At 48.8% G+C, this 26369-nt stretch overlaps 1 protein-coding gene and 1 long non-coding RNA gene across 2 annotated transcripts in view; one reads left to right on the forward strand and one right to left on the reverse strand.

Moving 5' to 3' along the window:
* GTF3C1 (general transcription factor IIIC subunit 1) overlaps window positions 1–26369 on the reverse strand; it is a 102188-nt gene that overhangs the window by 50918 nt on the left and 24901 nt on the right. Inside the window, 8 exon segments of the mRNA XM_033217908.1 lie at window positions 335–519; window positions 1319–1422; window positions 3906–4059; window positions 5542–5678; window positions 8599–8816; window positions 9544–9853; window positions 11553–11668; window positions 14158–14310. Of these exon segments, the coding sequence (XP_033073799.1) occupies window positions 335–519; window positions 1319–1422; window positions 3906–4059; window positions 5542–5678; window positions 8599–8816; window positions 9544–9853; window positions 11553–11668; window positions 14158–14310 (1377 nt within the window).
* LOC117087564 lies at window positions 20418–26154 on the forward strand. Its single transcript, XR_004438850.1, has 3 exons — window positions 20418–20534; window positions 21885–22118; window positions 25800–26154. It is a non-coding gene; the product is annotated as an uncharacterized LOC117087564 (long non-coding RNA).

The following is a 26369-nucleotide window of genomic DNA, read 5'->3' on the forward strand; positions in this document are numbered from 1 at the left end:
GGAGAAATTTTCTGTAGTCTGTAGAATGTTCCAGCTCAAGGACATTCAGCAGAAGACATTAATCTTTCCTCATATTGACATCTAGCAGGATTTCATCTGAGTCTATCCAAAGCCTTGTAAGGTATGGCAGGTAGAATTGTCCCCATTTTGCAGATAGGCAAACAGATGCTGGAAGAAGTTATGCGGCCAGAGTAACAGGATCCAGCCCACAGCTCAGATGCGATTCTTCTGACCGTGGCTCAGAGCTCGAATGGAGACGACCAAGTGCCTCAAACATCGTCATACAAACAACAAATCAAATGTAACTAAACACAGACAAGAAGCTGCTGCTTACCTACAATGGGGTGATAATTTCTAAGCTGGGTTATGCCCATTTTCTTATCACTTTTTTTCATCCGTCCACTTTCTGATCTAGAGGAAGCACTCAGCTGAGAGTCCCCTGATCCACTTGGGCCCTCTTTTCCTTGACTGTCTTCTTCTGCCTCCCCTTGGGGCACTGGAGGCTGGGAAGTTTTAACCCTGCAGTTCAAATAAACATGCAATAATGTACTGAGAAAATGAAGGGCTAAGAGAAAGGACAGAGTCTGTCCGCGTGAATCAGATACAGTCTCTTGGCCTGGGGATTTCAAATTCTGCTCCCTGTAGGGGCCACGGAGATGACGCAAACAAAATGTCAAGTCATTGAAACTTTTGGGAGTGATGGGGATTGTGGGGCCCTGGAGAGGGCACCCCCACTTATGGGTGCTGCCTTGTGAGACAGGGAATTCAATATGCTAGATCTCTGACACGTGCATCAATGCTAGAAGTCAGGAATTATATGAGAAATTAACCAGCAACTGATTCAAAGTATGTGTGGCCAATACTTAGCAGATCCCACAAACCAGCATGTGCAAGCCAGATCAGCCCTCTGCCTGCCTGTGAGAGTTTCTAGCTGAGACACAGCTAAGAACTTTCTCCCTCCCCTGAGTTTTCTCTCAGCTCATTACCTGGTTTATGAACGAAATAGAGAAGATCTGAGAAAGGCAACCAGAATCACTGAGAGCCATTATGAGAGTGAGTGTCAGACTTCAGAGGCCTATGATGGGGAGTGCTCTGTCCACACTCTATCAGACAGAATAAAGACCATTAGGACTTTCCCCCCCACTACAGAATCCTGAAATTGGTCCTTATTTAGACTAGGGTATCATGGACCATGAACTCCAAACCAACAAATCCACTGATCCATGAAGGTATAAAGAAAGGGCTCTTGTGGATTGCTGCAGCTGACACACAGGCCTGGCAGCCTTGCTACGGGTTCTTCCCAGGCGCCTCCACTTGCCTGTTGGCTGTGCTTGAATTGGAGATCCGGAAGCGGACCTGCTCAATGGCACTTCTCACCAGAGGGTCGTTCTGGTCCATGGACGGGTGCACCACCAGATCCACCTGGAGAGAGAGGTTGGAGCATCCCACAGGTCAGAGAAGAGCTGAGGAAGACTTGGCTCCACAAGTCGATTCCTGGTGGAACCTCAGTCACACCTGTTTTCATTAACATTTCCAAAACACAATTGGGAGATCGAAACAAAATGTGTTGCTGAACAATATGCTGGTGCAGCTACTGGCAGCCAAACCCCTCAAGTGACCAAGCAATCAGGCTCTGCCATGGGTGCTGGGGCTGCTCAGCCCTACTGAGGAATCTGGCCAGGACACAGAGCCACCCGCCTGCAAATCCCTCACTGGGCTGTCACAGCCCACTGGTTTCTGTTGCTACCTGGTGGGCTGCTCTGTGCCCCCTTTCCACTATCTGAGAATTTCCCAGTTGTTCGTGAGTCCTGAGGGCTTCCATCTGGAAAAGGTAAGCGGCTTTCATTAATCTACCCTTGCAGAGAGTGTCATCATGGGACTCCTGCCAGGCACACGTCCAAACAAACCAGCAGAGAATTAGAGCTGCTTTTGTTGTTTTACCTTTTCCAAGCTACTGAAGCTGAACAGCTAAGGTGGTTATCATTTCATGAGAGATACACAGGATAAAAAACAGACTGTGTGGAAGGGAAGTAACTTGAACGCTCAGCAGGGAAAGGGGGAGTGGGGCACGGTGTGTGTGAGTGCACCAGTCATGCTGTGGCAGGTGAGGATGGCCAGGACCCCAGGGAGTCATGCTTCTTGCCTGTCTCTGCTGAGGCAGGGGACAGCAAGGTCAGGCTGTCTGAGCATCCACTCTGGCCAGCAGCTTCACGCTGAACACGGGCTCAGATAGATGTGGAAACGGGGCAGGCAGCAATGCCTAGACGAGGGCTCCCGAATGCCACTCTTGGCTCATTTTCTCCTGATCCTCATTTGTGAAATAAGGACCACCCCGCCCCCATCCCCAACCACCAGTTTTGTGAAGCTCAAATGAGATGCAGTGAGGCAACATTTCAGAGAATTCAAAGGCAAGGGAGAAATATACAGCATTCACATTGCCCCACTTTCCACAGCCAATGGCCCAGCAAACTTCCCAGAGGCCCCACGGACGGGGCAGAACACAGGAGCAAAGGCGAACACAGGCACACCAGCTCCAGTCCACATGGCCCCAGCAGCTCAAAGGCTGCCAGCAGCACATGCTCTGGGCGCCAGAGAAAGTCCTGCCTGGAAACCTACGCTGGCACTAGAGTCACATGCACATGACGGAAGCCCTTTCCAGCCAGAAAAACCAGCTACTATAGTGGGACCTTGTGGCAAGAGGCCTGGGCACTTTCATTTTTGAGGTTATGCGGCCCCCCATGCTTACCCACTGCCCCCGTCCCTCACCCAATCCCTCCAGCACTGCCTGGAGACATAGCTGATGCCTATGCCTGCCTGCCTCTCCCTAACCCTAGGCTGGAGGGTGGGAGGGTGGGGGGATTCCTGTCTTCAGCGACTCCACTCTTTGAAGATGAACAGAAATCGAAGACACTGCTGCTACTGGGCTACAGTTTTTTCGGCCTTCACTGAGAGAGGGCAGCACGGGAGCCCACTGCCACTGCTCAGGGCACAAGTGGCAGGCTGGTGGGGAAGCAGGGAGCAGGGGCCGGGGACATTATTGTTTTATTTTAAAAAGACTTACAGTAGATGTAAAAACTGATAAGAGCTGTCAATGTGGGAAGGATAGACACCGTTGTTTCTTAAGTCATTTTTCGTACTGCTCTGCAGTTGTCAAATTTCTCAAAAAATAAAAGTAGAAAAGCAAAAATGACCTTGCTAGCTTATTAAGAAAACAAAATATCAAAGCAGAGCTTTCTTAAGGCAGAGATTTAAAATGCAGTCAGAAGAAAAGGTCAGGAAATTACGAGCGACTGTCCCCACACAACCATTCCCTTTGGCCCTGGTACCTGGCTGTACTATCACAAATTACCCTGACCACGAAAAACTAGAATGTCCGTGAAGCTGCTGAGCTACAGTTGCTATGGGAATGCATGCCTCCAAACTTTAAATTTCACAGAAATAGATATGTCGAGGTGGAAAAGATGTACTGCTCCCATCGGATGACCCGGCAGCGCATCCTCACTGACTCAATGCCATTGCTTCCTCTGGGATATTTCCTCAGCTCTCTGAGGAAAGCGTTCTTGCTGCTTAGTCTAAATTTCCCACCTTCTAAATGTTATTTCATTTGTCCCACAATGACTGAACTTCAGTATGCCTCTGCCTGCCTTCTGCTTCTTCAAGGATGGCTGCAGGGCTGGATGCCTGCACAGCTGCTGCCTGGAGTTGACATGCTTTACAATCCTAGCAAACTTTTGCTCTTTTCTGTTTCCAGCTAACCTGTATTCCCCAAATCAGGAGGCGTAATGGGAAATTCCCAGTCACTGGTAATAAAGCAACTACTAGGATACAGCAATGACAAGAGAAGCTAGACAAAAACTTCCAACAGCACGAGGCTGGCTCTGGACATCAGGGGAGGCCTTGGTTACCTTCTTCTTGATGCCATCTTGAATGACGGTGGTCCGATACAATCGCAAGAGACCTTCCTCAGACAGGTTCCGCACCAAGCGAACAATGGACTTCTTGCAGCACTTGGTGGACACACCTTCCTGCTTCTCCTGATCCATGATCATCTTCTGAATCCTGGGAATCACAAAATAAGCAGATAACACTCCCAATCTCAACGTGGAAGGCCTTCCTCAACCCAGGCAACAGAGACATGCCTCATGGTACCCAACAGAAACAGGGAAGGAACAAAGAGGGTTTCCCCACTCTGGAAAGACTGACTTCTTGAGACGTTAATGATTGTTTCCCTCTGTGGCAAACGTATCAGATAAGGACGAGCCACCAAAGACAGCAGCTCCACAGTTTAGTCTTTCACCAGCAACTCGAGACTACAATTTGAGATCATGATGGCAGGGAAACTGTGCACCATGATAGAAACCTGTCTTCACCAAGTCGAATGCTAATTTAACATCCAGATAAGGGCTGCTCCGGTTTATCACTAGCACCTAAGATCTGAAGTGCGTTTTGACTTTTCTCTGGGTTCATCTTCCTCTAGGTCTTACTGAATCACGATGGTGATCTTTCTAGATCACTGATCATAGAATGCAGGGCCAGCGGGCGTGGTGGCTCACGCCTGTAATACCAGCACTTTGGGAGGCCCAGACGGGCAGATCACTTGAGGTCAGGAGTTTGAGACCAGCCTGGTCAACATGGAGAAAACCCGTCTCTACTAAAAATACAAAAATTAGCCAGGTGGGTGCCTGTAATCCCAGCTACTCAGGAGACTGAGGCAGGAGAATCGCTTGAACCCAGGATGCAGAGGTTGCAGTGAGCCGAGATTGCATCATGCACTCCAGCCTGGGCGTCAGAGCAAGACACCATCTCAAAAAAAAAAAAAAGAAAAGAAAAAGAATAAAAAATAGAATGCAGGGCCAGAAGGGACATTAGGAACACCTAGCTAAACCTCTCATGACTCAGAGGAGGAGAACAAGGTGACAGTGTGTGCAGATGGTCCCAACCCCCTCCCATTCAACCCTCGGAGTATGAGGAAGAAGCCATGTCCTTGATGGAAGGTAAGGCTCCTCCTCCTCACCAAGTGGCTCTCACATTGGGTGCCTCAGAAGCCCTGAAGATGCCACCCAGGAGGTGGTGGTGACAGGAGGTTACAAGAACCATATCAGAGTTCAGAGCCTCTACTCCATCCCAAACACAGAAGTTCTACTTGTGTCTCTTGTTTTTTCTTCTCTAGAAGATTCTATTTGCACAAAATGCACCATGGAGAACTAAAAGTCTGGAAGTAATGCTACTACCCGCTTAAGTGTCTCCATAGCCCTTCTGGAGCAACCATCTTCCAGGTAAGGAAAAGACAAATGCACTTTCCCTGTGACTTCTGCTTCCTGCTCAGTCATTCTCTCTCTGACTAGTGTGCTGATATTCCTCAGTATCTGCTCCTTTTGAATAAGAGTAAACTCTAAATCCTTCCTATTGCAAAGGAACGAGACGAGAATCTACACAGTGGGACACAGATTTGAAGGCCGCTCAGTGGTGTCCGTGGCTTGTGATGACCAACTGGTAGGAGGATTACTGTTAGTGCAAGAAGACAGACAGAGAGCTCCTTACGTGAATAAACTCTCGATTAAGCGAAGATTGGTGACAGCTTCTATGATCAGATTCCTGCGTTTCAGCAGTCGGTAAGTTTCATGTGGTTTGTCTTGGCCTGAGCTGTGCCTCCCAGTCTTCAGGGAACTGCTACTCTCCTAGAACAGAGACCAAAAGCACAAGATGTAATGGGCTCGGCAAGGTTTGGGGGCCACACGCCACTCTTGTGGGTGCACTGGCCCTCTTCAAGGACTTCTACTCCTATCTTTCAATAAGGGAAGCCGAGAAGCCTGTTCTCCTACATAGGATCCCACTACTCTACCATCTTAATGCTTTGAAAATCAAAGACATCGGCCAGCAGAGGACCCCAGGCCAGTTTATGAAGATTAGCTGGTTTCAGGACAGAAATCAGAGGCATCTACTCCAGCAGCTCCTGAAAAGGTGGAAAGTGTTCCCTCAATTCCCCTTTGGTTCTCCCACAGTGGAATGGAAGAAACTGACATACTGACAATTACACGCCAGGTATTGTTGGGCTTTTTTCATCAAAAACTCTTAACACTTTTATCATCATAGTTCCCATTGTACAGAAGAGGAAACCAGGGCTGTGTGGCTAACTTTCCAGGGTTTCATGGGGAGTGAACGTGCCAGGATGGGGCCTCTGACTCCAGATGGAAGAAGCCAGGGCAGTCTCTGGGCAAAAAGTGACATGAGGCAGAAGATGGCTTTTGAGTTCAGAACAGGTTTCCTCGAGGAAAATTAGGATGAGTGGATCTGTGCTTCCTCTTCTACCTCCACTAAATCATCTACTTATCTTGTAACGTCTTTCTCTCTTAATGAATTTAAGATGAACTGTTTCACCCAACATTGGATCAAAATGTGAAAGCCCAAATGTGAACCCTATATGGAAAAGAAATCCTAACTCTAATACACATCTTGTGAATCACTGGACCCAAGTCAGCGCCTTATGGTAGCCCCAGGGCATGTTCTGCTTGTCACCTCCCAGCTTGGAGTAGCAATTTCAGGAAATGAGAAAATGCCCAAGGAGGTCACTAGTGATGGCGTCTCAACAGCCAGGCCCCAGGCCACTTCCCTGTACACTGTGGTAGCTCTAGGCAAGACACAGTTCTTTGTTGAAGGGGAAAGAATCAAAGATTCAAGAAGGGTCGCAAGAGGGGCAGAAAGTCCTTTGTTCACCTTTGTGTTTCAGGGTGAAAAGTGTGGGGGAAAATCATGTGAGTAAATCTAGCCACTTTCCATGGGGCTGCTGGACAGCAAAGGGAACGTGCTCTGCCAAGAGCCTCCAGGCAAGCAGAAAGGGTGCCATTCTTTTCAGCAAGAATGTGGGGAGGACCACGGTGCTGTCATTACTCTGGGAATGGACTTCCATCAGTGAGAGCGAGAGCTGAGCTAGGAAACAAGTTACAGATTTTAAGACCTGGTGGGAGTGCACAGAGGTGCAAAGGGGACGGCAGGGGGAGAAAGGCAGGCGGGACTCTAAGAGACCTGCTGGGTTCCACTGCTGGCAGGCCCAGCCTCCCTGGTTAGAAAGAATGCCAATCCTGACTCCATAGAGAGTTGTGGCATCCAATGAACAGAAAAGGCCTGAAAGGGTCTAGAAAAAAAATCAACCCCACGCCCCATCACCTCTGCCATAGAAATACTTCCAAAGCACAGGCCACCATTCCAAAAAGGGATAAATGGCATAGGGTAGGGACTGCGCAGGCAAGTTACTCTATCCCTTGGGGCCTCGCTTTCCTCTCACAGACCAAAGCTGACATTGACCTTACAGGGCTGAATGAAACAGCAGTGGCCAGGTGCAGTGGCTCACACCTGGAATCCCAGCACTTTGGGAGGCTGAGTTGGGAGGATCACTTGAGCCCAGGAGTTTGAGACCAGCCTGGGCAACATGATGAAACCTCATCTCTACAAAAAAATACAAAAATTAGCCAGGTGCAGTGGCAAGTGCCTGCAGAAGAGGAAATCTGCAGTCCCAACTACTTAGGAGGCTGAAGCAGGAAGATCACTTGAGCTCAGGAGGCGGAGGTTGCCGTGAGCCGAGCTCGTACCACTGCACTCCATCCTGGGCACCACAGCAAGACTCTGTCTCAAAAAAATTAATTAATTAAAAAACATACATAAACAAACAGCAGCAACACCATCAAAAGCCACCCCAGATCATGCATTTACTGCTCTGTGCTAGGTGCCTCGTTCTCTACTCAGTGTTTCCAAAATACAGGGGGTGGCACTGACAGTGTGTGAGGTACTGTTATGTGTCCAGTATTGACATGGCATTAGGTGAACTGAATCACATAATGGGAAAGGCATTCCTTATCAACTGTCTTTTAATCCTTCCAATTATATTGATGAAAGTACTGGTTTGACTTCACTGTATCTTTAACTCCATGATGTATAACAGTAACTGGCTGGAATGTACTAATACAGTTTTGACTTTATTGTATCTATTCTATGATTACTTTCTTTTTTATGACAAATGATACTGGCCATTTATCTAAAGCAGAGTTTCTCCACATTGCCAGTGCTGACATTTGGGCCAGGAAATTCTCTGCTGTAAAGCTCTGTCCTGTGTATTGTAGGATGTTTAACAGCATTCTAACCTCTCCCTATTGGATGCCAGTAGCAGCCTCTCCCTAAGTGTGGCACTGAGAACTGTCTCCAGATATTGCCAAATGTCCCCTGGGGTAAATGCCAATCCTGACTCCATAGAGAGTTGTGGCATCCAATGAACAGAAAAGGGGTAAAACTGGGTAAGAACCATTGATCTAAATTAGGCATATAGGTTTCCCTCTAAAATAAATCTAACTGAAAAGAATAAGTTGTTGGAAATCAATAAGCCACTGGGTGGATAACCATGCAGACAATCTCTGGGTAGGGCCCAGGCTGCAGGAGGATGGTGTGTAAATGAGCACCGCGCTACTGCCTGAGAAGCACAGGCAGGCCTCGGCACGCAGCACTCTTGCTGTGGATGATTCCACTGTGATCGTGTGATTCCTAAGCACAGAAACCATGAGGCCACAGGCTCCTTCTCGGAGACAACTCCCTCCCTCTGCATGCACTGACCTTTGGGTTTTCCACCCGGACCTCCTCGATCACAGCTATGTCACCACTGTTACTGTCTGCACGGTGGGAGACAAAGGACACGTTGGGTTCTGAGACGCTGCTGGTATCCAAGAGGTTGTCCCTGCTGGCAAGGCTCTGGCAGGCTCTCTCTTCAGTGGCTCCTGGGAAGGAGGGTGGCTGCTTTTTCACTGGGTGTAGGTTTACAACTTTCCACCCACCTGTGGTGGAGGAAAGAGGTAGAACAAATCAAGGGGGAGGCCAGGAGGGCATTCCTGCTTGGCAGTCAGACCAGACGACACGGGCCAGAGGATTCTGCTGAGAGTCAGTTGAAAGGTGAGGGAAGTAGACCAGCAGTAGCTTGGGCCCCTCCTTCTGGCCTCTCATCTACAGCAGGGTTTCTCCACCTGGCCAGTGCTGACGTCTGGGTTGGTTAATTCTCTGTGTCAGGGGCTGTCCTGTGTATTGCAGGATGTTAAACAGCATCCTGGCCTCTACCTATGAAATGCCAGTAGGAGTCCCTCCTAAGCTGGACATTTAACAATGTCCCCAGGGGGCTCAGAGCTGGGTACCAGATTTGCAAACGGGTCATCAGCACCACTCTCTATGCACTTAAAAAAAGTTTTCTATAACCAAACTAAAAACTTGGAGGAGTCTTAAGACTGTTGGAGGGGAGGGGGCAGAGGAAGCTTATGAAATTCCATCCTTTAATAGTAAAAACAAGCAAACAAAACATGGGCCATGAAGAAGTGATTTGCAAGCAGCCAGGAGATACCACAGGACCCTCTCCTCCAAACCCATAATGATGTGGTACAAGTGACAGCATCGGGCCTCTCATTAGACAGTTCCAAGGGCAACCGCAGGCGTTTGCTGAACTGAAGGGGTGTTTCTTGCAGGTACCCAGCAGTACAATGCACGCAGCCCCCGCCCGCCCCACGCGCTCCCTACCCTTGGTTGGGGTGGAGTGATGAGGCTGGGTCTTAGGCCGGAGGTTCGCAGAGGCTCTTGTGTCCTTCTGGGACCCTCTGCGTCTCCGCTTGCTGCTGCTCCTCTCCTCCTCACTGTCCGACTCAGAGAGGAAGGTGTCCTCGCCTTCAGGCAGAAGCGACTCCTCCTGCATAGATGCCAGGCTCACGGTAGTTAAGAGCTCACTGCGGGCCTTCTCTCTTTGGTACTGCCGGCTTAGGTCGCTCTCCTCTGCAAACACGCAGGAAATGTACTTGGTGGTTCGCTGCCGACCTTCATCTTCCATGAATCCCTAGAAGGAATAAGATATGTTTATCCCACTGCAAAGAGGGCATCATACCCACAGGGGTTCAGGTGGTCTGTGGCGTCTATTTCCTTATTGGCTTTCTTCTGTGTCTCCTGTCTTACTGCCTGGGCCCTGGGTTGGGCAACACTGATGCTTCCTCCAGGCTCTTCCTCTCTGTAATCCCCCAGGTCTTGCTTCCACAGGGTTCCTTTTCTGAAGTACAACCCTGAATGTGTGTTTGCTCTATGAGGCTATGAGCTTCTCAGGCGCAGGGCCCTGACTTAACCTTCCATATAGCCCCAGTGCCTGGGACAGGACGTGGCCAAAACAAAACAGTCAGTAAGCAGCAAGCATTTGTGATGCACACTAAAGTTAGACTGGAGAACGCGAGCTCCACTTAGCCACTGCCATGAGGATTGGTGGACTGGGCATCAGTGATCCACACCCATTTTAACTTCCAGAACAGGGCAAGGGGCTCTTCCCAGGGCCTTTGACAGGAAAAGAGTAACATCTAGGTACCACCACATGCCAGGATGGGGCTAAGTGTGCTGCAGTCATTCACCCAACTATAATATTGCCTTCCAGCCAGATGACCAGATCGTGAGTAAGACGAGAGTGGCATGTCAGGGGCTGAGACCACAGATCTGAATTATAAAAGAAGAGTGCCAGACAGGCATAGCTGGCCAACTCGATGTCCCCAGGCACCAGGCAAGTAACATGCATGAGAAGGAGGGCCAGGTGGGGATGATGGAACCCTGGAGAGCACTGCTTTGTCTGAAGCAGGTGGACAGAGTGGCCAGCCCCAGCTGACTATCCCCACATGGGAGTAGGCTCCTGGGGTGGCCACATCACCTTTTGACTTTTCTTTCTTTTTGAGATGGAGTTTTACTCTTGTTGCCCAGGATGGAGTGCAATGGTGCCAACTTGGCTCACTGCAACCTCTGCCTCCTGGGTTCAAGTGATTCTCCTGCCTCAGCCTCCCGAGTAGCTGGGATTACAGGCATGCCCCACCACGCCTGGCTAATTTTTTGTACTTTTAGTAGAGACAGGGTTTCACCATGTTGGCCAGGCTGGTCTCGAACTCCTGACCTCAGGTGATCCACCCGCCTCTGCCTCCCAAAGTGTTGGGATTACAGGTGTGGGCCACCATGCCCGGCTACTTTCTGACTTTTCAAAGCTGACAAGTCATTCAATTCTTAAAAAGTGAAGACACGGCCGGGCGCGGTGGCTCAAGCCAGTAATCCCAGCACTTTGGGAGGCCAAGACGGGCGGATCACGAGGTCAGGAGATCGAGACCATCCTGGCTAACACGGTGAAACCCTGTCTCTACTAAAAATACAAAAACTAGCCGGGCGAGGTGGTGGGCGCCTGTAGTCCCAGCTACTCGGGAGGCTGAAGCAGGAGAATGGCGTAATCCCAGGAGGCGGAGCTTGCAGTGAGCTGAGATCCGGCCACTGCACTCCAGTCCGGGCGACAGAGCGAGACTCCGCCTCAAAAAAAAAAAAAAAAAAAGTGAAGACAAACAGGAACCACAGTGAGGGAGAGACATAACATGGCTATGGACTGCACTCAGCCTCGGGGAGGCCAACTGCCTCCTTGACACACATGTCATGCCATCGAATCTTCTGACTGAGATGCTCCTTAGCGAATATACCGCACGCACCTCCAAAGACAAGGAGTGTTGAGGGAAGGCTCATGATGTTACCTTGACAACTTTGAATCTTTGAAGGAGTCGGCACAGCATTCTTGCTTCTAGTTTTCCCACATTCATAGCCACTCGGATTTCAGCTTGGGAAATTCCTTTCGTGCCTCTGCGCTCAACTGTGAGAAACAATACACATGAACCCAAATGGCTGCAAAGGAGCTGTTCTGCATAAGTCAGTTTCCAGCCCACTTTTTCAGCAGACATTTCAATGCTGTGAAATTAACAGACAGAACAAAACATAGGCCATTTCTCTCCCTTATCCTCCCAAGCATGCTTCCCTCCCAAGCCTCTGAGTAATATACTATGCTAGGCTAGTAATGCTAACAGCTAATGTTTGAAAGCTTACTATCTCACAACACCACTTTAAAACACTGAATGTCAGGTGATCAACAGCTGAAATACGAAAATGCAGGAACCCAATAGGCTTTACCCAATGGCAGGAAAGTAGCCCTTTCGCATGAATGAACTGTTTCAGATCAATGAAACTGACCTCTTTAAGAAGCATCAAAATAATTTTTAATTCAGAACTTTTTTTAATGTGTATTCTTCATTTCCCAGTATTTCTTGATAGACACAGAGGTACTGTGGACCCTGACTATTGCACTGTCCCGTAAGAGTCATGCAGGCGGGGACTTTGAAAGGAAATGGTATTCCTCAGCTCTGGAGTAAATGACTTGCAGACCACTGGGCCCCACTGTTGCTGTGTGTAGCTTGTCCACTCCTGGGCTGTCATAAGCTGGTGTATGTCAGGATTGTGAGTATATCTGCCACTCAGAGGCCCTTTAAATGCATCCTACTAAGCTGGAACTAAGAACTCCAGGAAGGAGCCGGCTTAGGAACTGGGAGGTAAGCAGGGAGTCCCAGCAGTAAAGCACATGAGCCGCAAGGCAGACTTGGTGGCAAAGCTCTTTGACTCTTCAGAAGTATCTTCCTTTTGGCTGGGTGCAGTGGCTCACGCCTGTAATTCCAGCACTTTGGGAGGCCAAGGCGGGCGGATCATGAGATCAGGCGATCAAGATCATCTGGCTAACACGGTGAAACCCCGTATCTACTAAAAATACAAAAAAATTAGCTGGGCGTGGTGGCGGGTGCCTGTAGTCCCAGCTACTTGGGAGGATGAGGCAGGAGAATGGCGTGAACCCAGGAGGTGGAGCTTGCAGTGAGCCAAGATTGTGCCACTGCACTCCAGCGTGGGCGACAGAGTAAGACTCCGTCTCAAAAAAAAAAAAAAAAAAAAAATAGCCGGGTATGGTGGCACATGCCTGTGATCCCAGCTACTTGGGAAGCTGAGGCAGGAGAATCACTTGAACTTGGGAGGCAGAGGTTGCAGTGAACTGAGATGGCGCCATTGCACTCCAGCCTGGACAATAAGAGTGAAACTCCATCTCAAAAAAAAAAAAAAAAAAAAGAAAGAAAGAAACAGAAAAAAGAAAGAGTTAAGGGCAGCGTTTCCCCAGCTGTGCTGTGAGGAACCCATTCTGAGAGATGTGAAGGGAGCTACCAAACAGCCCTCCAAAAAGGCTGGGCCGACCCCAGAGCTCAGTGAGATCCCCTGTAGCCGCTTCACCTTCTGCTCTGTCCTCCCGGCAGGGACCTGAGGCCACACCACCTATGACACTAGGTCACTGCTGTCCTACACAGAAGTTAGGGGACCTGGGGGAAGGGTTAGGAATTAGAGAGAATGTTTTCTTTGCCCATTTATATAGATTCCTGGCCTGTGGTAACACCAGACCAATCTTAGAAAACAACAGATAGCTCTTGAACCTCTGAATAATAATAGTAATAGCTTTCTTTTTTCAGTGCTTTCTATGCACCAGACCCTATAACAGCTCTTTTATTTTGATGTCATTTATCCTCATAATGTGCTAGTGCTGATGCTCTGGATATGTGATGGTTAACCTTAGGTGTCAATGGGACTGGATTAAGGGATACCCAGATCACTGGTCAGGTTTTATCTCTGGGTGTGCCTGTGACGGTGTTTCTGAAGGAGACTGGTGTGGAACTCAGTGGACTACGTGGGACAGATCTGCCCTCCATGTGGGCTGGCACCATCTCATCAGCCAGGGGCCCTGACAGAACAAGAAGCCAGAGGAAGGCGAACTTGCCCTCTCTTCTGGAGCTGCAGCCCCCTCTGCTGCTGCTCTCGGCCATCAGAACTCCAGGCTCTCCATCCTTAGGTAACTGGGACATGCTCCCACGAGCTTCCCTAGTTCTGATGCTTCCCTGGGCCTCCAGCTCACAGACAAGCTAGTGGGACTTCTCAGCATTCATAACTGCACGAGCCAATTACCTTAATAAGCTCCCTCTCATACATCTACGTATATTTTTCCTACTGATTCTGTGTCTCTGGAGAACTTTAAAATGCCTGCTTTTACAGATGAGGAAACTGGGGCTCAGAGACCTCATTAAAGTCATATGGCTAAGTGGCAGAGCAAGGATTCAAACTCCAATCTGACCTCAAAGCCTGAACCCTTCTGGGGAACCAAGGCGCTTCCCATTGTATTACATTCTCTATAGCAGAGTCCTCTCTCCACATGTGGGCAAAGCACTTCTTGACTCAGATTCTTGGGAACCACATCCAAGCTGGTGTGGGAACAAGACTTACTGAGGTCGTAGGTCTGAGTGAGCATATCCCGCTCGAACACGATGTCCACGGGAGGCACTGTCTTGGAGATGACCTCCTCGTCCTCGTCATCGTCATGGTCATTCCGTTTAAATTCTTTCAGCAGCTTGAGGCACCGAACCATGACATCAGTCCCTGGCAACACAAGCACGGGTTTTCCAGCAATGAGTGAAAGCAGCGCTGCGTGGGGGAGGTGAGGGGTTCTGAAATATCACAGCACATGTCGGCAGAGACAGAGATCCCCACAAAGGTCACACACATCACCATGTCCGGAGGTTTAAAAATGGCTCATCCTGGACCATAAGACCTGACATTGTATTCCATAAAGCTGCTTTTTGTTTTTAGAAGAATGAGGGAAGAAAGCAACGCAAATGGAAGGAATAACGAGGTGCTATTAGTTCTGTTAAATCAAGTCGCCCTCTCCTGCTAGAGACCAGCTCCATGACAACAGGAGACGTGCCTGTCTCTTCCCAGCACCCAGGACACGGCCCACACTCAGCAGGCACGCAAGCGGTATTTACCAAAAGGATAAAAAACATCTTTTTCCTTTTAAGCTAATACTTACTGCCAGTAAGGTGTGGCAGCAGTGTAAACGAGCTGTATAACCCTTCTAGAGCACTTCAAGGGGATTTTGCAACGAATTCCAAGTGTAAACATTTATTCCAAGAAAACAGCTCAAAAGGAGGACAAGGCTATCAGTACTAATAGGTTCACTATAGTACCCTTTATAGCATCAGAGAGATCTTTTGAGTACTACAAAAAAACCAGCAACGGGGGTAGAGGGTGGCATACCTACCAGCCACCTCACTTTCTGTGGACTAGTGTCTGCCTTCAAATCATCACACTGCACCTATACTGCAACCTACAAAAGTAAAACATGGGGAAAAAATAACACACTTGTGCCTACGGCTATAACAAGAGAAAGATAAGTGTACATGTAGGTAAGAACTAGAAAAGGTACAAGGAAAAATGGGGACTTCTTGATACTTGACATGTGCTAACTCATTCGGTCCCAACAACCCTCAGATGAAGATGCTAGGGAACAGAGGGGTTGAATAACTTGTCCAAGCTCCCAACAGCCTGTAAGTGACGGGAAAAGTGACTCAATCAGGGTCACTAGTCTCCAACATGAACACCAAGATATCCTGTGATACACGATAACCCGGAGTGGGAAAACTGCCCTGCAAAGATGTTCACGTCTTCATCCCCAGAACCTATGAACACGTTGCCTTCCATGGCCAAAGGGACTCTGCAGAAGTGATTAAATTAAGGTGTTGTGGATTTTTGGGGGTCATTGTTGTCAGGGTGAAGTTAAGCATTTTGAGATAAGATTATCCTGGATTATCTGGGAGGGCCCAATGTAATACCACAGAGTCCTTAGGCTGGGCATGGTGGCTCACATCTGTAATCTCAGCACTTTGGGAGGCCAAAGCAGGGAGGACTTTGGGAGGCCAAAGCAGGGAGGATCGCTTGAGCCCAGGAGTTCGACACCAGCCTTGGCAACATAGCAAGACACAACTCTACAAAAAAATTTTTTAAATCGGCCAAGTGTGGTAACATGTGCCTGCAGTCCCAGCTACTCAGGAGGCTGAAGTGAGAGGACCGCTTGAGCCTGGGAGGTCGAGGTTGCAGTGAGCCTGGCTCACACCACAGCACTCCAGCCCAGGTGACAGAGACCCTGTCTCAAAACAAAACACTAAACAACAGTAAGTCGTTAAAAGAGAGAGGCAGTAGGATCAGAGTGAGAGACTGGAAGATGCTACACTGCTGGGTTTCAAAACAGAGAAAGGGATCACAACCCGGGGAATGCAGGTGCCTCCCAGAAACTAAAAAAGGCCAGGGAATGAATTCTCTTCTAAAGCCTCCAGAAGGTACACTGCCCTGCAAACATCTTGATTTTACCCCAGTGAAAGCCATTTCAGATAGTAATCTATCTGCGTGGTTTGAAGTCACTAGGTTGGTGTAATTTGTTACAGTAGTCATAAGAATAATAGGGACAGCTTCTCCACCAGCTTTCATCAGCACGTGGATGCACAGAATCCTGGGTGCTACAGCAAGGAGTGGGCACTGACTCTGGCCCTGGAGCCCAGCCCTCTAGTACAGGACCCTGCCCGCGAGTGTGAAATGCCACCCCTAACAGCACAGAAGACTGAGGTCCGAGGAAAGTCAGGACCAGCCACCTCCACTCGAGCAGGAGGTTCTTCTAGGGGCACAGCATGTGGCTTGCAGGTGAAGTTCACAAATAAGCATCTTAGGGCCTGGAACTCAGGAGATGCCTGGAACGCAACAGACCCCAGGAGACACTCTAGGGGGAGCCAGCCTAGAGCAAGCGGCCAGCAGAAGTGGTCCCGAGGCACCAACCTGCTGCTGACCCCTCCACCCCTCACAGCAACAGAAAGTCCCCCAGGACACGGCTTTTCATTAGAGGCAACCTAAAGCCCCGGCGCAGGCCTGAAGCCTCGGCTCCTGCCGGGGCCCCGCCGGGCCCCCTGCCATCCCTCTTGGCTTTGCCCTGTGCTCCAGGCCCCTGCCCTGCCCTCTCCTGCAATCCCTCTCTTTCAGAATGGGAGGCTTAAGCAATCAGGAGGGGAAATATGGGGACAAGGGGACTCTCGGGACTGTGGACATGAGTAACAACTATCTAAAGCCTCGGGCACTGGGACGGGGTCCCCTGCCAGGCTCCCTTTCTACAAGTAGCACCTCTAGCAGCTGGTGGTCAACACACCCAGCACACAGGAAGACAAGACCACCACGCCATTCTCCCCTAGACTGTCCTCTAGTCAAACCCCTCCCAACCCCCACCCCACCATGCTGCTCACTCGAGCAACCTATTGCTCCTAATAACACTACGACCATTTATCCAGTACTACATCCTGGATGCTGTCCTAGGCTCCCTGTATGCCCTATGAACTGACCCTCACCATGGCCAGAGGAGGTAAGGGTGATCATTCCAGTCCCACATGAGAACACTAAGGAGCTGAGGAATTCACACAAACAAATGTCCCTTTGCCAGTAAGAAGCTGGCATTTACCAGGCAGTCTGGCTCCAGAGTCCAGGCTCTAAACCTTTGGTTTAGACGCCCCGATTCAAAACGTCCCTGTGACTGGGAATAGCTGAGTGAACCGGGATTAGGGATGCTGGCTTCTGCCTGAGCAGCAGCACAACACAGCACTTAGGGGAGTCAGACCCAAGGCGTCCTCAGCCAGTGGCCCAGCGCTATTTCTTCTCCTTTTAAACTTCCTTAAGAGGCTAATTAGCTAGGAAAAGGCACACAGGACAGCCCTCAAAATAAACACGGTGGAAGGCAAGAAACGGTACTAGTAAACTCGTGACCTCAGTAGGCAAAAAAGAGAAAAAGCCTCACAGCCTTCAAAGCTTTTGATCTTGGCTGGGCGCAGTGGCTCATGCCTGTAATCCCAGCACTTTGGGAGGCCGAGGCAGGCAGATCACTTGAGGTCAGGAGTTTGAGACCACCCTGGGCAACAGAGCAAGACTTCATTTCCCTAACAAATACAAAAAATTAGCCAGGCTTTGGAGGTGTGCATCTGTAGTCCCAGCTACTCGGGAGGCTGAAGCAGGAGGATCACTTCAGCCCAGGAGTTTGAGGTTGTAGTGAGCTATGATCACACCACTGCACTCCAGCCTGGACAATACAGTGAGACCCTGTTTCAAACAAAACAAAACAAAACAAAAAAACAAAAAAAACCCTTCTTCTCCCCACCAAGTTGGTTCACCATCCTCACCTCTCTGCTAGTGGAGAAACTGACATATATCCCATGCTCGCCTCCAACAAATGGCACAACTACCTCCTGAATAAACGTTTGGAGGGAAGGTAGGGATGAACTTGGGCTCCAGGGCCAGGCAGAGAAGTGTTTCCATCTCAAGTTCCACAGCTCCCCATGTCTGTGACTTTGGGGAAATTACCAAGTATGACTCTTTGTTTCCGACCTGCAAAATGGGATGACAGTGTTCTCTGTGTCACGGGGTTAATGTTAGCATGGCTGAGACAACATCTGTACAGAGGCTGGCATGGAGCAATCCCTCAACATGACCACCCAGCACTTGCTGGGAGCCAGGCACCAGCAAGTGCACATGCCAAGGGCGGTACATGAATTAACCCATAAAATCCCACAACCCCAAGGGAGGCAGGTCCCTGTAAGCTCCATTTCACAGATGCGGAAGCTAAGGCACTTGCTCAAAGTGATGGCGCTATGGAGTGGCAGAGCTAGGATGTCAGTCAGCCCAGGCTGCCAGCCTGCAGTGGATGCACTCGGCCAGTAGGGGAGTTATTCTGAATAGTACCACCAGCATCTAGCACGGCGCAGAGGCATGACAAACATCAGTGGCATTCAAGGTGGCGGGCCCCCTCTTATTGTGGGATAAGCCCCAAAGCTGCCCTCTGGTCATGATGGCTTGACTCCTGGAGACTTGTGGGAAGGCGCCCCCCTGCTCTGGTTCTGAGCATGAGGCTCAGCTGTTGGCCATGGGGGCTGAGGGCGATGCGGGAGGACTATGAGCTGTTCTGTGCAACCACAATAGGCATCATCAGCCCCAGGACCCACAAGGCACCCATGACCCGGAGCAGGTGCTGTGGGTGGGCCACAGCTGAGGCTGGGCCCAGCGTGAGGCGGCTGTGCTTCCAGAAGGCCTGCAGTGACTCTCCGAATGTTTTGGCCATGGGATCTGTGGCTCTGCCTGCCCCACAGGGCGTAGATGATTTCTCTGCTGTGAATCCCAACTGCGCTGACTCTCTTCTGTATCTGCCCGGCAAGTAAGCCCTGTTTTATTTAACCAAGCTGTGTCGGGCTTTGCTCTTTCACAACATACCAATCACAGAAACATTTTCCTTTCCCCAGGCCGTGACATCTTTTTTTTTTCTTTTGAGACAGAGTCTTGCTTTGTTGCCTAGGCTGGAGTGTACCCGCACAATCACTGCAGCCTCGAACTCCAGGGCTCACATGGTCCTCCCACCTCACCTCCAAGTAGCTGGGACTACAGGCATACAACACGACGCTCGGATCATTTTTTTTTATTTGTTTGTAGAGATGGGATCTTGCTTTGTCACCTAGGCTGGTCTAGAACTTCTGGCCTCAAGTGATACTCTTACCCTGGCCTCCCAAAGTAGTGGGTTACAGGCATGAGCCACCGAGTTGAGGCTGGTGTACATCTTTCCTTTGGAAACCTTGTGCTGGAGAGGCAGCACAGCACCGTGGTGGGGAAGCCAGACTCTCTGCCACAGAGCTGGCTGTGAGCCCTGCTGCTGTGTCGGGTGGGCCTGGACAAGGCGGCTGACCTCCCTCAGCCTCAAGTGTCTTGCCTGAAAACCAGGGCTGGTGACAGTGTTTAGCCTTGTGGGGAGAACTGTTAAGAGATGAGGCAGGTAAACGACGGAACAGTGTAGTGTGTGCCTTGTGATTCCAAGGGACCATCTGGAAGGAGTTCCACCAGCCCTGTGTGCCTTTCCCACAGTTCTAGAGTTTTACCAGCTTCAGAATTTCAGTTTCTATTATTAAAATCCCTCTGGCTCCTACTTGCCTTTTTGAAGGTACCTGTTCCAGACTACAAGTCAGCTAAAGCCAAAAGCCACAGGGGCAGAGCAAGACCCAAGTAAGCGCACGTCATCCAGGGTGACTGGGGCGTACTGTCCCATTTAAGCTACCACCTCAGTGACCAGCAATTCCCCTGGGAGGAACTAGGGACTTGCTAATGGCAACCCCTGGTCCCTGGACACAGGGCTTTCTTCCCAGGAACAAAAGGCGGGTAAGATACAACCAGCACCCACTCACAGGCACGAGGAGTTTCAGGCATTTTAAAGACATGGCATGCTAATATTAGCTGTCCAACACAAAGGAATCACATAGATCTTTTGTGTCCAGGATCCAAGATGGACCTCATTCCAACATTCTGAAGACCCAGAAGAGAAAAAGAGAAGGAGTGACTTCTTAAGGAGCACCTAGTATGAGCCAGCCATTGTGTTTGGTGTTTTCGGAAGCGATTTTACTTACTAACCACGTGGCTTCTGCAAGTTATTATTGCCATTTTAGGAGAAAGAAAATTGACACTCAGAGTGGTCATGTGATCTAACCGATGCCTTCCACACTAGGCCACCTGGCTAGGCTAGAATTTCAAATTTCTGTCAGAAAGCACGATTCATTGCAAAGGAAAAACCAGAGTAGCTGTGAGGTGGAACCAACAGTCTGTGTTTCTCTTGTTCCCAGCGAAAAATCCATCTGGCCTCCTAGCAAAATGACACTCTCAACTGTGATCAACCCAAGAAAGAACAAAAGCAAGATGGGAACAAACGAACCCCACGGCAGCTTTCCTCTTTAAGGATCACAAGCAATGGGGAAGTCCTACTGGTAAGCCAGGCAGATGTCCCATAAATTCAGTGTGTTACCTCCCCCCACCCCCGCCCAAAACACACACACACACACACACACACACACACACACACGCCTGGCCACAGGCTGAAAGCACAGAATTCAGGGAACACTGAATGACAGAGGTGGGGGTGCTGTAGCACACACCCCAGGGCAATGGTGGTACAGGTTAAATTATGGGCTCCAGAGTCAATCTGTCTGGTGTTACCCTGCCTCTGGCAGCCTTTGCTGGTTGTATAACTTGGCTATGTAATATGGCCTCTAGGCCTGTTTCCTCAGCTATAAAATAGGGACAATAATAGTATCTTCCTCACAGAAACCTTAGGACAGCGTCTGGCGTGGAGGTAGTGCTCTGTAAATGTTTGCTACTGCTTTTACAGGCATTTTAAAGACATGGCATGCTAATATTAGCAGTCCAACACAAAGGAATCACATAGATCTTTTGTGTCCAGGATCCAAGATGGACCTCATTCCAACATTCTGAAGACCCAGATTGTTACTACACTCTGATTGTTACTCTGATTGTTACTACAACCTTGGAAATGCACAGCTTTAGAGGATCAAGTGGCATACCCAGTCACCTGGGCTGAAAATATCAGACAGTGCTTGGGGCCTTTAACTCGATTTGACTCCACAAGCATTTATTCTGTGCTGGACCCAGAACACAAACAGATGAGAGAGACAGGTTTCCTGCCTCTGCAAAAGGTTGTGTGTGTGAGAGAGAGGCTGGCAGGCAGCACAGGAAGGACAGTGTGCTCAGGCTTCACATGCCTGGGTTTGAATTCTGGCTCAGCCATGGGGAAGCTCCTTACCTCTCTGAGCCTCAAGTTCTTCATGGGTAAAATGAGGGTAATTCTAACAGCATGCCTAGAACAAGCTGGTAGTAAGGACTAAATGAATGAATGCATTCAAGGCCCCTAGCGTAACACTTGAGGCAAATTAGGCACTCAACGCATGCTCTCTGGTTGGTTGACTACTAGCAGGCCAGCCAACCATGCTGGGAAATGTGCTACAACACCCTCAGGACCCTGCTTTAAGCATGCACAGAGCTTGGAAATGAGAAAGAGGCAGGATGGGGCTAGGCAGGGGACAGCAGAGAGAGGAGGTGGCATTCGGTTGGGACAGTAAACGATACTAAGAATTGTCTGATAAGGCAGAAGACAGGTGTTCCAGGCAAAAGGAATGGTATGAGCAAAGGCGCTGAGATGCAAAAGGGGCCTACTGGGCAAGGGGAGGGGAGAGGGCAGGAATGAAGGTGAGGATACAGAGAAAGGTAGCTGTGGAAGGTTTCTATGCCAACCATAGTATATTTTCTTGTTTATTTTGTAGGCATGATGTTTGGGACTGACTGGAAGCTATTTCTGCAGTGGACACGGAAGCTGGCTTGGAGGGAGGAAGGCCTGGAAGGGAGTCCAGATCCACAGACCCTCAGGCCCCTGGGAACTGTCCTAGGCTGGTTTTACCGTTAGCCAGTGTCCCAGCCAGGCTCAGGCCCCAGGCACTCACCTACCCGATTTCCACTTCCTCCTGAGTTCAGCCTAGTCTCACATGGGAGGTAGCAGAGTAAGTAACCGACACTCTATTCAAATCCCTGCACCAGCACTGCCCAGCTCTGTGACCTCAGGCAAGGGACGTGTGCCTCTGTTTTCTCATCGGTGAAATAAAGAAAAAGAGAGGAAGAGAAAAGAGAAAAACAAAGAAAAGAAAAAAGAGAGCGAGACAGAAGGAAAGAAAGGAAAGAGAAAGAAAGAAAATAGTACTGACAGGATTGTATGGTTAGAAGGACTAGAATGAAAGAAACAAGGCTGGACATAGTTGCCCACGTCTGTAACCCCAGCACTTTGGGAAGATAAGACAGGAGGATCGCTTGAGCCCAAGAGTTCGAGACCAGCATGGACAACAAGTGAGATCCTATCTCTACAAAACAACAATTTTTTTAAAAAATTAGCTGGTGTGGTGGCACACCCCTGTAGTCCTACTATTTGGGAGGCTAAGGGGGGAGGATTGCTCAGCCTGCAAGGCTAAGGCTGCAGTGAGCCATGATCACAGTACTGCACTCTGGCCTGGGTGAGACAGAGTGAGACCTTGTGTTTGGTCTGGTTTTGTTTTGCTGACACGGAGTCTCACTCTGTCCCCCAGGCTGGAGTGCAATGGCGTGATCAGCTCACTGCAACCTCCACCTCCTGGGTTCAAGCGTTTCTTCTGCCTCAGCTTCCCAAGTAGCTGGGATTACAGACGTGCACTAACACACCTGGCTAATTTTTGTATTTGTAGTAAAGATGGGGTTTCAGGCCGGGCGCGGTGGCTCAAGCCTGTAATCCCAGTACTTTGGGAGGCCGAGATGGGCGGATCACGAGGTCAGGAGATCGAGACCATCCTGGCTAACATGGTGAAACCCCATCTCTACTAAAAATACAAAAAAAAAAACTAGCCGGGCGAGGTGGCGGGCGCCTGTAGTCCCAGCTACTCGGGAGGCTGAGGCAGGAGAATGGCATGAACCCGGGAGGCGGAGCTTGCAGTGAGCAGAGATTGCGCCACTGCACTCCAGTCTGAGTGACAGAGCGAGACTCCGCCTCAAAAAAAAAAAAAAAAAAAAAGAGATGGGGTTTCACCATGTTGGCCAAGCTGGTCTCCCTCCTGACCTCAAATGATCCGCCTGCCTCGGCCTCCCAAAGTGCTGGGATTACAGGCATGAGCCACCATGCCCAGCCAGCCTTGCCTGGACTGTCATCTCGATGTTTTCTCCACTTCCCTCCACTCCAAGACTGACCACAAAGTGGGATAACACTATGGCATCTCGCCCAGTTCTTGCCTCTTTTTAGTGCCTCTAGACAAGCGCACAGGGTCTTAGGTTTTTCTCACTAATTGTGCGAGGAAGCAAGGGTACTGACAACAGCACACACGGGAGTTTACAAGGGTTCAGAAAATTATATAAACGCTCTTGGTGTGCAGCTTCTGAGTCAATCACCTCCCCAAACCCTTGGGCTGAGTTGGTAGCTGACTTGAGGTCCCCAATGCTCTCTCTCTTTTTTTTTTTTTTTTTATTGAGATGGAGTTTCGCTCTGTCACCGAGGCTGGAGAATAGAGGTGCAATCTCAGCTCACTGCAACCTCCACCTCCCAGGTTCAAGCGATTCTCCTGCCTCAGCTTCCCAAGTAGCTGAGATTACAGGTGCCTGCCACCATGCCCAACTAATTTTTGTATTTTTAGTAGAGATGGGGCTTCACCATGTTGGCCAGGCTGATCTTGAACTCCTGATCTCAAGTGATCCGCCCACCTGGGCCTCCCAAAGTGCTGGGATTACAGGTGTGAGCCACGGAGCCCAGCCTTCCCAGTGCTCTTGAAGTGTGATCAATAGATGGGAAGGGCTGGTGTCAACTGTGCAGTGCTAACAGCAGCAGTGAACCTCTCTTGAGGGCTCTGAGCCAGGCGCTATTTAAGGAGGCCATATTCCTCACTGAGAAACATCCCAGTCGCTGCACTGGCCCCATGGATACCTCCGTCCGCTGCCAGGCCCTCACCCTGTACAGTTATTTCCCCTGCTCACAAGTTCTGACACTTGCCTTCAACTCTTCCCAGCGCAGGCAGCATTCCCTTCTCAGCCTGCACAGGCATCAGCCAGCTACACCTTAGAGGGGTCTTACAAGAAAATCTTAGGGCCTCTCCCTCAGCGCACGGCCAGTCACCCATCCTGTTCCAGCCTGCTTCTCTTCCCCAGTCCTCACACTCCTCCTACCTGTCCCCAGTGTGCTCTTCCAAGAAACACAACACATTTCCCTGCTGAGGGAGGAAAAAGCCTCCTGCTGTCTGCAGGACTGAGTGGCTGGTCCCTCCTGAAGGAGAGCAAAGAGGAGGGAAGAGGCCAGTTCCCGGCAAAGGGCGCTCCCCAGATGCCTGGGTCCCTTCCAGAGAACTGTCTAGGACTCAGCAGAAGTCACTCAGCCCAGAAATTCACACCCTTGGGGCTCTTACCCCTCTTTAAAGTTCTTGCTTTCAACAGAGCTTCTGCCATATTACCATGTCTTTCTTTTATTTCTCTTATTCATTTTTTAAGCTAGTGTTCTTTAATCACTTTTTAACCATTTTCCCTCCAGCATAATCAATTTTCTAGGCTTTTAACATCTCTGACAATCTTTTTCTGCTCTTTTTCTGTTCATGTTCACCTTTTATCTTTTTTGTTTTTCTAATCTTGATTCTTTTTAATTCCAGTCTTTTGGTTTCAAAGCTCCTTTAAACTTTTGGATTTATTTGTTGCATTTTAATCATTCTTAATATGGTTCATTTCTTTTTTCTTAGCTTGTATACATCAATCCTACTTTAACTTTTTAACTGTGCCTGTTGGCTATTTTAACTATCATACTTTAATTTGCTATACCCTGCTAGGTTTCTTGGTTATTATTTACTTTTTAAAATTTTAATAGCTTTATTGAGATATAATTTGCATATCACACAATTCATCCATTTAATCTGTACAAGTCAATGATTTCTTACTATATTCACAGGCCCCTGCATCCATCACCAGTCGATTCTAGAACATTCTCATCACCTCAAACCCTTTCTCGCTCCTCTCTCCCCACACCCCTGCCCTAAGCACTCACTATCTACTTCCAGATTCCCCCATTATGGACTTTCCTATAAATGGAACCATACTGTCATGGCCTTTCATGACTGACCACACCTTCCCCATCGAATGGGCTTGGCACTTTTGCCGAGAATCATTTGACCATAGATGTGTGGTTTATTTCTGGACTCTCAGTTCTATTCGGTTATCTGTCTACCCTTGTGCCAGTATCACACTGTCTCCATTACTACTGCTTTGCAGTAAGTTTAAAAAGCAGGAAGTGTGAGTTCTGCTTTATTATTCTTTTTCGGGATTGTTTTAGCTCTCTGGGTCCCTTTGCATTCCCTGTGAATTTTAGAATCAGCCTGTTAATTTCTGAGGAGTCAGTTGGGATTCTCACACAGGCTGTATGGAATCAGTAGATTCGTTATACTGTGAAGTCTTTGGATCCAGGAGCCTGGGATGTTTTCCATTTACATAAATCTTAACTTTTAGCAACATTTTGTAGTTTTCACAGAGTATATGTTTTGTACTTCTTTTGTTAAATTTATTCCTAAATTACCATGAACAAAATTGTTTTCTTAATTTCATTTTCAGATTGTGCACAGCAGGTCTATAGAAACACAATAGACTTCTGTATACTGATCTCATGTCCTGAAATCTTACTGAACTTTTTTTTTTAGGGTCACAGGGGCAACAGTTCTGAGGAGAGAGTCCATCTCATTCACAGCTACTTCACCCCACAGTCCTTTCAATGCTGAACTTGTGGAAACCTGGAAAAACCAGCCAGTTGACCGCCTCAGTCATTAGCCCCAGGGAGCACAATTTCTGTGAGTTGTTTCCAACTGTGATCATTTTCCGACAGACTGCTGAGTTCACTTCTACTTCTCTCCCTTTCTTTTCTCAGCACAATTTAATAAACACAGAATGACTGGTAAACACTTGAAGAAAATAATCCAAATTTGCAAAACAGATCAGTTCAGCGGGGCTGTTTACATTACTAAAGTTTTTTTGCTTTTTGCAAAACAGATCACTGAAGCCTTCTGTGCAGTGAAATATGCATTTGAAAGATGCCTAAATCCAAATTCGTTAAGGAGTTTTAGAAATAATTCATATACTAGATCCAGGTATATCTGTAAATTTAAATGAAATAATACATCATCTTTATTTATTATTTGAGCTTTATCTCCTCCATAATGCCTTAGAGGGAAGGTTTTATGTTAATTATGCAAACTGGAAAGACAAAGCTCAAG

This window comes from Trachypithecus francoisi, unplaced genomic scaffold, assembly GCF_009764315.1.
Source record: "Trachypithecus francoisi isolate TF-2019V2 unplaced genomic scaffold, Tfra_2.0 Lachesis_group10, whole genome shotgun sequence".
Lineage (NCBI taxonomy): Eukaryota > Metazoa > Chordata > Mammalia > Primates > Cercopithecidae > Trachypithecus > Trachypithecus francoisi.